Source organism: Lissotriton vulgaris, chromosome 10, assembly GCF_964263255.1.
Source record: "Lissotriton vulgaris chromosome 10, aLisVul1.2, whole genome shotgun sequence".
In the NCBI taxonomy this organism is placed as follows: Eukaryota; Metazoa; Chordata; class Amphibia; order Caudata; family Salamandridae; genus Lissotriton; species Lissotriton vulgaris.
The window spans coordinates 62,206,453-62,219,597 of NC_141698.1; the positions used below are offsets into that span (position 1 = coordinate 62,206,453).

Below are 13,145 nucleotides of genomic sequence, written 5' to 3' on the forward strand. Positions count from 1 at the left end.
TTGGGCAAACTCCAATGTTCTAAAGAGCGACTAGGATAGACTGGGCGAAATTACTTTGAATTCAACCCCCTCGGGGAAAGGAGAAGTAGAAAGACCAAGGTTTACTGCGAAAGCCCGTGTGAGGCACCATAGGCACACTGTTCTGTATTGTTGAGCTACATTATGTAGTGGATCTTATAGGTCGATATTAAAAACTACGATACAGTATCATACAGCCTTGCATTTTTCTACTGTTCTTCAAAACATCTGTTTGCCTTTATTACCTCCCAAATGTATCTACTATAAACAAAAATTGGTATCCAGGCTTCAGTGTACAACATCATAACATAACCCTGGATTATCTGGCAGTACACCACGCATGCGCCGAACACGAGCAGGTAACCGTGCCTCAAATACTAGGCACACACAAGAATAACAAATCTTTCTCACTTACGACCTCCCTCCCTGATGAGTGATAAACACTCGAGTACAAATACTGTTTGTGCTCTGAGTCAATATTTACACCCATTTATTGCTTTTGTAGTGAATAATGGGTAACACCGGACAAAAAAGGTTTCGGCAACAGCTTTTTCTCATGGCATTACCCATAATGCACAGTTTTGCAATAGCAACTTCCTTCAAGTAGGTCCTAAATGAAACTGCCCTTGGAATAAATGAGAACCGATCGCTATTCATATGTAATTGTAATGGGTGCATAGTGACAACCTGGTGCACAAAGCATTTGCGCCCAATTTTACACTTTGTGCCCAGTTCTGGATGAGACCCATGTTCTTTCATGTTCAATGTCTATCACTTATCAGGATCTCTTTTTACCTGTTACAATGCCCCTTCTGACTGCTGTGTAACTGTTTCCCCCCTATACGTTTTGACACAAGAACATCTGTGTCACACTTGTCCGTAATCATGCCCTATATAGGAACAAGGTCTGAATTACTGTTTCTTCTCGAAGAAGCTTGTTTGATACAACTGGTTGGCGTCTGTGAAAGAGAAAGTCTGCAGGGGTAAGGAATCCTTCCTTACCCAGTTGTCGCTTGTCTATAGTTGCCCAGCAGATGCAGTAGTGAAGCAGCAACTGTTCCAACAGCTCCTTCTCATCCAAGAACTCAAGCTTCTCTATTCTGGGGAAGAGAAGAGTCGCGGTCAATGTATGGCACTACCAGAAGGCGAACAAACAGAGAGGCAGTGAGAGTCCAAATGGTAAAGAGAGCTAGAACACAAATGACAGTTCACCGATACCTTTCACCGACGCCCTAAGAGAAGCAATCTACTTCAGTAGACGTTGTGTTTGTAAGTTAAATTAATGTTTAGCACAACTTATAATATTAATATAAGCTAATGGTTCCACTAACTAGATGACTATTACTAGAGGATCTGCACAGATTTGTTTCTTTTAATGTACGCAAAATCCCATAGACAACTTTGTGAACGCTCACAAGCGTAGCACTTGACCATATTTGTGTAATGGTTCTGCATAACATATTCTTCACAGAAAATAGCTACATTTTTGTTACTTTAATTTCAAACTGGTTTATGAGATACCAATAATACAACACATGCAGGGTTTTTCTCAATAGCATTTTTTGCGCTGTAAAATTCTGAGACATGTGAATGTGGAAAAACAGGTGAAATGAGGGAGAACATGCGGTAATTGGCATGGAAACACTGATTTCTGTTGTTATGCCCTATACAGGGGAAAACCCGGAAAGAGGCATTAATACAATGTAAAAGAAAATGTCACCTTAGAGTTAGGATGAGTCTGAAAGAGTTTACGGACACAAAATTAACATTCTGTGGATCACAGAATAAACTAACTGGTGTCGCGCCCTTAAATCATCAGAAGAGACAAGCTAGCCAAGTACAGGCGAGACTCACATTTATGCTCTACTACACACATATGTCTAGTATTTTTCACATAAGATTCTCACAACAAGCAGGCGCTTAGCAGAGTTCATAAGAACTATAGGAAATGGTCTGCAAAAGTAAAAAAAAAGTGTTTTAACAGTTTTCGCCTGAGCAAGTTTTTCTCATCTTATCATCTCGAACGTCAATTCAGAGAGCCTAGAACATCTGGCAGACAGTGTTCGCATGTGCAAGAAAACATGGTTTGAAGCGAGCTATAGATAGGCTAAGAGAGAAGAAACATATTCCTCAATTATTTCCAAAAATTACACCACACCGCAGTAGTTGACTGCACATTTACTGGTTAGCATCCTTTGTGGCACTCATCATGAGACCGTGATGTTGTTCTGCAGAATTCCGTTGTGTACTGAACACTTCTAAGAATTCTGCATGAATTCTTAGAAGTGAGCTCAATTCCAGTCAAAATTATTTGAAATTGCAGGGAAACTTTTCTTGCAATATGGAGAAAAACTTGGCAGTGATCCGTGGAAAAAAGTTGCTATCGATATTACAGGGCTGCTGTTTGGATTGGGTAAGTGTCCTAAGTATGTCATCATTGTTGTAGATTATTTTTCTAGATGGCCTGAGGTAAAGGTCATGGAGCAGATCACATCTGGAGTTGTAATTGATTTTTTGAGTGAATTGTTTGACAGAGAAGGAGTGCCTGAAGTCATGGTTTCTGACAATGGTGTTCAATTTGTGTCTGAAGAAATGAAAGGATTTCTGCTGAAGTTTTGTACAGACCCTATTCGGTCATCTTTCTATTACACTCAAAGCAATGGTTTGGTGAAGAGATGGAATAAAACACTCAAGAAGGGTTTGCAACTGGCTTTGGCAAATAGAGTGGAATGGAGGAAGTCAGTATAGAACTTAATGTGGTCCTACCGCTCAACTCCACACAGTGTGACTGGTAAATCACCCTTTAAATTGAAGAGGTCACCAATCATGTGCATTATTATTGAAAGGAACAGAGAAAAAAAGGTGGTGGTGGAGAATGCGAATGATGGGTTTGATGTTGGAGATTGGGCTTGAGTGTTGATGGGGCAAACCAACCAAATAGGTGTGAATCTAAGTCTTCACGTCCTCTTCAGGTTAGGAGGGTGAACGCTTTTACCCTTGTACTCAGTGATGGAAATGTTTGGAACAGTACGAAAGTTGTGAAGTTTCCAGATTGGTTCAAATGTGAGGAGGAGATGCCTAGCTCCAGCGAAAAGGGTTCATTATGAGCAGATGTTTATTCAAGAGGAAATGGTAACACAAGAGTGCTTTGTGATCGTACGGAGATTCGTTTTTAATTAAACGTCCTGGCTGTATGATGAGTAGCTGTATGGGTGAGTGAGTGGCTGTGTGAGTGTATTTTAATTTCTTACGTTCTTTGTTAGTATGCACTTTGCTTCCAGACATTTGTTGTAGATGTCTGTGGCTCTGCATTTTGTTTCATTGTAATCTTTTTACATCATTTTCTTGCATTTAATGGATTTTATCTTTTTAAAGCTGTACTTATTTGTTAGGCTTGAGCCTTCTTTCCGTTTGTATTTATTTTCTTTAAGGGGGAAGAAGTGTGATATCAAGGGTATTTAGAGAGCGGGGTTTGGGATTCTAGATTATTATGTGGGAAGCGGTAGTTGTATGAAGGTTCCCTTTTGGTTGGTGGTATCAGGATAAAACTCCTACCAGATACTGCTATCCCCGCGATGTGGCTTCATTTCACCTGGCTTGTTTTCTGGCCCAGTCTGACTCTAGTTATGCAAGGGGTATACGATGGACAAACTGCACAGCCAAATGTAAGGAAGTATTACCCTCCCATCCATCTATTTTTAATAAGCGACTGTCTCTTACCTTGTATTGAGAACCTCCCCCCAATGGAGAGACTGCTTATGGTCCAAAGATGTAGTATGGGAGGTTTCCATGAGAATCTAAAGGTGTAAAGACTGCCAGAACTCAAAACAGGTGGTGTTAAATATGTTGAGAGTGGCCAGTCAATAAATGGCCTGGAAAGAAAAACTAACACTAGCACCCCCTTTATGACACAGCCGTATAATGACTGAGGATGGGGAAATGGAACACAAGTGGGATATTAAAGCTCAACTTAGACACTTTCTTTCTAAATACACTAGAGTTATTGATATTGTAGTCCACCCACCCCTGGCAAACAGATCATTCTATAATTGATGCAGAGGAAGGCTGTATCACCAATATATAAAGCACTAGTGAATAATATCCCCAATGCCCTTGGACGATTGAAGGTAAAATGGAAGGAAGACTTGAGGTTCACAGAGAATGCAGAGTGGGAGCAAGTGAATTTGGCTTTAGGTTAAACTAAAAATTTGACACCACATTTGTTAGACTAGAAAACAGAGATGCAGGAATGAGGGCGACACCAATATTTAAAGGGATGTAGGCAAGAGGGACCGTACCTTAACACGCAGCTGCAATGTCTTTGAATAGTGAGGTTTTGAAGGGTGATGGTGAATTATCTGGCATTGGTACGCGATAGGTCACCAGACTCTACCCTAATCTAGTGATACTGGGAATGTGGGGTGATACTGCTCCCTCAAAATACGTTTTAAGATATAGGCCTAATGGTTGTTTTAAGTGAAGTTGCGAGGATGAGGGGTAGTCTTTTTTACCTGGTTGACAGAAAAATATAGATTGGTGTATGATGGTCGAAAACTAAATAAGGGGAGAAGTTGTCCGGGGACATTTAATAAAATTGGAAGACATGGCGCGAGTTTCCTAATTTGGAATGCATGAAAGACCTTACGGGTTATAAATAGAGGAGACGTGGCTGGTCTCCGATGATTCGCTGCGTGATGCCTTCAGTGTTTTATGAATCTTACAATGTGCACAAGATTGACAGGAGGTTGTGAACAGGTCTTACATCAAGCGGATGTTCATCAATGACACTGTTAACATAACTGTCTAATGTCTATATTTGGCTGCTGTCACATGGTTATGTGCTGATGTTCTAGAAAAATGAATACATAAAAACACTAATAGTACATCTAGAGTAACCGCCCCTGGCAAAATCAACAGTTTTAGCTTTTGTGCGGTGATTTGTTTTGTTAAGCTTCAGCAGAACAGAGAACAGGTACCATATCAGTAGCGCCAAGCTTCATTCACACACTGAATAGAAGAGGCATCATGGGAGTAAACTCATGACACAAGCAAGCTTGTTCCACACATAGAAGGCCTGCTAAATCAGAGGTAAAGTCGTGGCACAGTATTTATGCGACGGTGTTCAGAATCAGCAATCAAGTTTATTGCGAGTTTTCAATATTTAAGTGTAGAGTAGGGACCACACACATATTTTTAGGTAGTAATGGCAGTGCTTAATTTGAGCTGGTGGTTTCTGGTGCTCGGCACCAGCACTTAATTGTTAAAACCGGCCCTGCCACATGGTGCCGCTGTTTGTCTAATTTAAGAGATGAGCACACCAACAGGTCTTTATTAATTTAACGTAGAGTAATAATAACTAATACCAGTCACTCAAGTCATTCATATAACTTTGGAGGCCTGAAATAGTCTGAATTGTCACACTTGTAGCGGTGTGACAGTAGTTGTGTTGCTAGTGTTATTGCCAGCCATGGCAGGGGAAATTAGTGGTGCAGAGCATTAGAGGGAGGCTACAGACAACAGTTAATACTGCTGTGTTAAGCACCTTACAAATGTCGTCACAATATACTACTCCTATTATTATTATTATTACGAATACTACTACTACTACTACTAACCACCTTAATAACGAGTTCTTTAAACCATGACCTGTACATAGGTCACCTTACCGCAGGCGAAACATACATATAGAAGGCCAGAAACTAAATAAAGAATATCAGGGCGCAATGATCAGGCTAGCCGAAAACTCGTAATTTAAGGGCCACCCCCTCCCACATGCGGGGACAGGCTAAGGGCATGAAAGGCTTCTGGAAGGAACTAACTCTTACTCTGAAGTAATATTTCCAGTGCTCACAGGTATGGATTTAGGGTGCCTTTCCAACATCTGTCAGACGTCTGGTTGGGTCCTGTTAAGGGGTGGAGGTACAAGACACTCGGGGGCTAGTGGATCATAGGCCTGGGAACTGGGATTGTTTGCTTTTGATGTTCAGGGGACCTTCCTACTATGGCTCTGCAAACTGGACCAAGTACAACCCTTCAGCACTCGACCCTTCGCGACAGCGATGCTGAGCAGTCATAGGTTTCTCAGGGAGCATAGTGTGCGAGTTCAATACTCAATAGACACCTAACAGCGCAATAACTGTCCAGATCAATGCTCATCTTTGTAAAACAAAAAAAAATCTTTAATACACAGTAAAGCCTAATACTACACACTACACAAAATGATAAGCTACTCCGATTCTCTGGAGCCGGGTTATGTCCCTTCAGGGCGGCTGCCCTATTGCCCCTTCTACATTTCCTTAATCGCAGGTGCAATGCTCTCCCCAACTTTGGCTTGGTAGACATTAACAACATTACTGGCCAGATGTGCAAAGTTTTTTTGAGGTGCCAAATGGCCCGATTTGCAGAATCATCAAGTTTGCGACTGCAAAAAAGATTTTTTAATGTATAAAAGGCAAATGTGGTTTGGTACCTTGTTAAAGAATTGCATTTTACATTTGCGCTTCGGCATCTGGAAGGGGTATGTTTAGGGTGTTCCTTCCAAATACCGAATCTCAGTACTATGTATTAATGTTTTGCTTCAGAATTCCGGTTGCAAAACATTCATACTTTCCCACGAATTCTAAAGTGGTGGTAACCTATTAGCAAATGAGAAGGGGTCCCATATGGGACCCCTTCACCTTGAAAATATTTTAAAAAACGAAACTTAAAAGTTTCATTTTCTTTTTTAAAACTCAAGGCAAATTGACTGCATTTAGATTGCGTTCATAAAAAGCTATCAGTACAGACATCTCTGTGATGGAAGCAATTCATAATGGGTCGCAAATTGCAACATATCTCATTAATATTCGTGAGATAGGTCAATTTGCGAGTTGCGACCTACTAGGAAGCGCTATTTAGGAATAAAACATTCATACATTGGGAATACTGATTCAAAGATAATCACAATTATGAAATCGGTATTCCTAATGTGTGTGCATCTGGAACTAGGTCTTTTAATGTTTGTTTCACAAGTATTCAAGACTTACAATAGGCTTCCTTTCTGCCTCCTGCTCCCTAGCCATGACATCGCAGTGGCCAGAAAAAAACATGTGCTGGCTGCAGATGCGTGATGCCGCTGTGTCGCTCCTCAGCACAGACGCGGGCCACAGCAGTCTCTGGAAGCAGCAGGCAGCTATCTCCAGGCACTGCCCATTTCACTGGGACTCCGATCAGCAAATAGGTCCAAATGTCATGTTAGGGCCTCCTCCTGGACTAGGGTGAGTAAAATGCGTCAGCGGCTTGGTCTTACCTAGTTGTTGCGCCAATGCAGTCCACTTCTGTGAGCAGGTCTGGAGAAGGCAGATGAGTTGGTACAAGGCACACCAACAGCCGTGGCCAAGATCCAATCAGGCAGACTTCTGGTGAGCACCTCAGCAGACGCACACTAATTTAGGTTAACCCTAGCAAGTGCCTTGAGGCAGAAACTGCTTTCTCGTGGCATAGTCCAGAAGGGACATGGTTGGGATATGCCACGGGCTAGCCACTTTAGTAGTCCATTCGGGCACACTTGGGTGACATGCCAAGGGCTAGTCACTTTAGTAGTCCATTCGGGCACACTTGGGTGACATGCCATGGGCTAGCCACTTTAGTAGTCCATTTGGGTACACTTGGGTTACATACCATAGGCTTACACCTATCTGTTCTTCATTATGGCAGACCTCTCAAGACACACAGAGGAGCAAGTGCCATGGCTGTGACAGCACAGGTGATGCAGCAATTTAGTTGGGCACAATTCAGGAGGACTTCAAATTCTCTTCAACAATGGCGACGACAGTCTCTAGGCATAGAACACTCAATCACACTTTCACAAGTCTGTCGGATGGCCTCTCACACCAGGGTCCCTGCTCTTGGCCACACTAGTAATCTGCTCCTGGTGCTGGATTGGCTCAATCCTTCCCTTGTCCTAGGGCAGGAACTGCAGTGCCGCTCTTCATCCCTACCATAATCCAAATTGGCCGTATTCAGAGAGACGAATCAACAGCTCTCTGCAGAAAAATGACCTCAGTCTTTCCCACTTCTGTGTATAGGTCGCCTCCATCTACTCTCAGGAAAATCAGCAATACACCTCCACTGTCTGGGAGAGTAACCGCACCTCCTACATGAGTAGGCTTGGGGCTAGCATAAAGAAACCCACAGGTCTCCCTGACTGGCTCACTTAAACAAGTATAATGCATTACATAAACCACACACAATAGATACATACATCTGCTCAGACTATCAGCACAGGGATCCAGGTTCACTTGTAGCAGTATGGGACAGTAGTCCTCGGTCACTATGGAGAGTCAGTTAGTGCACCCTCCAGGTCCAAGACAAGACTCATAAAAGAGACAGACCTACCTAGGCTTTCAATAACACTCCAGATCAGCGAACGCCTTGGAAAGCTTTGTAGCTAGATGCAGCTCTCCTCACACTGAAGCTAGGAGCTCCCTTCTCAATCCACGCAGATTGACATTTTCAGAGCTGTCAGGTAAGATCACCATTATGCCAGCACCATGCACACTCAGCCGTCATCTGTCAAGCAGTCGCTGGGGGCGGACATTCATTCATTTTGTGGATATTTCATCACTGAAGATGTGAAGCTCAGTCATTGTGCTCTTGCAAACTATATTTAGCTACAAGAGACATTGTAACACAGCGCCTTCTCTACTACCCCATATAAAATATTTTTGAAACTTTCCATTAGTTTGGATAGAGTGAGACTGGACAAGAAAATCAAATGTACTCACTGCAGTGTACTGGCACTACTATTGGTTGGTTCTCCTTACACCAACCATCAGTACACCAATTCCGGCTTCATTTGCTTCATTCCATACCGGATTCTGGGTGTAGTGGGTGCAGCTTGAAGCACAGAAAAAAGCACCATTGACCCCTTTTTTACAAATAGATTTTTGCTGTACAAAAAAAGTTTAGTTCCACAGTACTGTGGCCAGAACACCCCAAATAAGGCAAAGGATGGGATTTTAGGATTAACAATTCGAGAGCCTCTTTGGGAAATAAATAGTACTTTATAGAGTCAACATTCCACGGTCTGCTCAAAACCCAGGTAGTCATACACTTGCATCTGTTGTTTGCTCCTTTCATCCAGACCCCAGTGGGTAATTGAACAAACAGTTTAAAATGATTGATGAGGCTTCAGCCTGCTCAGAAAACTGAAAACCTTATACATGGTCATCTACAGCGATTCTGAAAATTGAGATTGATGGGTTGTGACAATTCTTAATTATACCCAAGACAGTCCTTAATGGTGTGACCCACAACAAGCAATATGAGGCAGCACACCTCAGCGAATCCAGCTTTGGATCTTAGGTAGTTTAATGCTCAGAATATTAAATCATATGAGGCAAGCGGGAAACTACCAGGTTTAATGATGTATGGAATTGTAGTGCATCAGGAGGGCATCATCGCATTGCAACTGCACAATAATGTCTCATGTAACAAAGTTCGCTGCCTAGGAAATGCATGTGCAGATCAACAAGTTTATGCAAGGCTGAAGAATCCTGATGCTATTACTGTTCCGAGTCCTCCCAACCAAAGGTAGAGCACACCGAGAGAATACACCCTTTGTATTCCACTCCTGCGCTGAGATTTTTCAAAACGCATGTTACGTCACGAGCTGGGCTCGTCATCAGCGTGCGAGGAGGCTACGCCATGACGAGCCCAGCTCGTCATCAGCGTGGAAGGGGTTAAGCCCATCACCGGTCTGGTTACCTTCACGTCCATAGTTCGAAGGGCCTATTTTAAAAGGTCATTTAGTGAAGAAAACGGGATGATAAGTCCATGCCGGAGCTCACATCCAGGAGAAGGGTTTTCTTACCCTGTTGAAAATGGATAGCGAGAACTTATCTGAAACTACTCAATGACCGATGCACCGATGGGCCATGATGCGCAACTGCAACACGTCAAGGGACGTTGCAGAAATGTGTTTGGAGAATTAAGTGTACAATATCACAGTAGCAGCATGAACTCGATTAGGAGGAAAAGGGACCTGTACCAAAGCACACCTTCCTACAAGAAATTCTACTAGAACATCACAGACATGGCTCCTCGAAGAGGCACTTAGGTGGCTGAGCAATTTATATGCTTCGTGCTGCAAGTTCTGCCCCTCTGCCACTAAACACATGTAAGCAAGTCAAGTTAGGCATGATGTGATGGCCTTAAATTTGTCTAATGACATACGCTTTCTGAGCTTTTTTAGCTACAGGGAATGTAAGGGTGTCAGTAGGAGTCCTGGTGCAATCCTGGTTCAGGCAAATCGTGATTAGAAACTGTGTGGGTTAAATTACCAAAAGTGCGGTTTTCCTCAAATGCAGCTTTTTAAAAATAATATAAAGTTTTCATTTTTTTTTCAAATGCAATCACCGGGATGGTGGCCTGCTAAAACTTGTTCCTGTGATTGTAGCAAATGGTAGCAAATCGCAGTTTGCAACCAACCTAATTAATAAGGTAGGTCGGAGTGCGACCAAGTCTGATTCCTTAAATTGAAACAACTATTAGTACATAGGTCAGTTCACAAAATACGTTTCTGTTAGCAAATTGCGACTAGAAGAATAGTACATTTTGCCCTCAATCTCTTCTGAGGTGTTTCGGGTGCATTCATGCCTCATGCAATGAGCACATGCAGTTTTGCTTTGATACCTAGATAGTCTCTTTAATGTCAGTTTTGTAAAAGTCTCAAAGAACTATGAATTTATTAATTTTTAACCAGCGATACAATTATATTTTGATAAACCTTTAGGAACTTAACCTAGGTTTACCTGCAGGAGAGGTTTTAAAGAGATCCATGAAGAGAAGTGTCTCGACAATGTAATGTAGTTTTGGAAAAATTCATAACGGAGTTATAAAGACTGTAGTTAGAAATATTATCATTTTAACGTAGATTACAGAAAGCGATACTGATTGGAATATCGGAGAATAAATCCACCTTTGAATGGAGTATGGTAAGACAACAACTACTTATATAAAATAGAACCTAGAGCAAAGACTTAACAAAGACACTGAAAATGAGGAAGAACTTTGGCCTGGTTAGTGAAAAAAGAATCAATTGCAAGTGATCCAACCTTTGACCATCGATCAGGTTACCATTGTTTTTCTCGCATGTTATTAAAAGGCACTGTCTCAAAGTACAGTGATTGTAAAAACCCAGGTATGTACTTACTTTGATCAACATGTCATTTCCCGAAGAAACCTTCAACAGCATGCAGTTTCATTTGAAATAAAAAGTATGGCTTACCTGCAGCTAAAGTTATTTTATTTGCATTTTGTATAGTGATTCTAACTGCATTGGGCCTCTTTGTGCTTAGACTTAGTTCCAGCATTCTGTCCATCATCTGTTCTGTTTGCTTTTGTCGCGCAAGGGTATGCCCAGACGTGAGTCCCGTGCTCCCTGCACCACTGGATTCAAGCTAGCCTGGCTGATGAAGGGTGATACCCAAAACAAGTCCCAGAAGGCTCGTTTGCGGTCCAGGGAAGACCTGGCCTGGCAGTCCGGGCTGGACTGTTCTCGTGAGGAGAAGGATCAAGAATGATTAGCATGGGAGGTTTTTGTGTTTATGTTGTTGTATTGTTTGTCATTGTTTATCAAGGCATTGAGTTTTACAGTGTTCAGTGGTCGAGGGGTGGTCGCTCTGTTCGTGTTTTTGATGATGGGGGTAGGGAACTAAAGGTATTGAGTTGGAATGCGAATGGGTTGGGTGATAAAATCAAGCGTAGTGTGGTTCTTCAGTATTTTAAACGATACGCCCCGATGTGGTTTTGCTACAGGAAACTCATTTGGTTGGAAATAAGTGTCAGGCGATGCATAGGATGGGCTACAGATTAGTGGCACATTCGGGCTTTACTACTGGTTCTAGGGGGGTAGGTATTCTTTCTCATAAGACGCTCCCTTTGGTGATTGATTATGTGCTTGAGGATGACAGGGGCAGTTATGTTGGTGTGGCTGGTCGTTCGGGGGGACAAGTTCTGTCCATGTTGTCCGTATATGTGCCTCCAGGCAATCAAGCTCTCACTTTTGCTGATTTGGGGAAGGCTCTGCTGGATCTCCCAAGTGGCCTATTGATATTGGGGGGTGACTTTAATGCAGTGGTCTCTGGAGCTTTGGATAGACATCCCCGCGAGATGTAGGGCGTGCTCATAGATGGTTGCCTGACTTCCTTGAGGCTATGGGTTTGGTTGATGGTTGAAGATTGCTCCATCCGGATCAAAAACAGTACACCTTTCACTCTGGGGTTCATGGTAGCCTGTACAGATTGGATTATTGTCTTGTCCCTGCTGTTTATGCATCTTATGTATTGGAAGCGACGCACCTCGCTAGGGGAATATCCGATCACTCCCCGCTTTGTCTCAGTTTCGGTGTTGCCTTGCGATCTGAGGGTAGGGTGGCCCCCATAAATCCCTGGCATATGCGTAACCCCAAAACTAGGGGGGCCCTGACGATTATTTCCTCGAGAACGGGGGTCGGTGCCCTTATCAATCACGCTCTGGGAAGCGTTTAAGACTGTTCTTAGGGGTCAGGCTCTTTCATTGATAGCAGGAGCTAAGAGAGATCGAAATAAGGCAATTGTTGCGGTGGAGGCTGAGATTGGGGGCCTGGAGGGGGAGCTGGAACGGGGGGTGACTCGTGCTAAGTTACATGTCCTTCATCTCAAACAGCATGAGTATAAAACATTGGTTACGGACTGCGCTAACGCCCTGAGTAGAGAGCAGCAGGGTTGTTTGTATGACGTCTGGGATAAGGCTGGGAAGCTTACTGCTTGGTTGGACAAGGATAGAGCGGATCGAGTTGTCCCTGAGATTGTGACGGAGGGTGGGCTACACCTCACAAATCCCCAGGCTATAGTAGATAGCTTTGCGGATTATTTCCGCACTGTGTACAACTCGGTCTCGGATCTCCCGGAGGAGGACTCTCCGTTGATGCTGCGAGACTTGCAGCTCCCGTGCTTGTCCAGGGAAGGCCGTGAATTTATGGATAGTGCCCTCACCGTAGATGAAAGTAGCCCAGGCGGTGCGCTCCTTGAACTCCGGCAAGGCGCTGGGGCCTAATGAGATCCCAATTGAGCTGTATAAGCTGCGACCTGACAGGATAACTCCCT

The 13,145-nt window shown here is 43.1% G+C and overlaps 1 protein-coding gene across 1 annotated transcript in view; it reads right to left on the reverse strand.

The window, feature by feature from the left end:
* The window catches only part of LCMT1 (leucine carboxyl methyltransferase 1), a 159,893-nt gene that overhangs the window by 10,454 nt on the left and 136,294 nt on the right, over positions 1-13,145 (reverse strand). Inside the window, exon 10 of the mRNA XM_086940464.1 lies at positions 1,021-1,118. Within this exon, the coding sequence (XP_086796590.1) occupies positions 1,021-1,118 (98 nt within the window). The remainder of the gene's footprint in view (positions 1-1,020; positions 1,119-13,145) is intronic.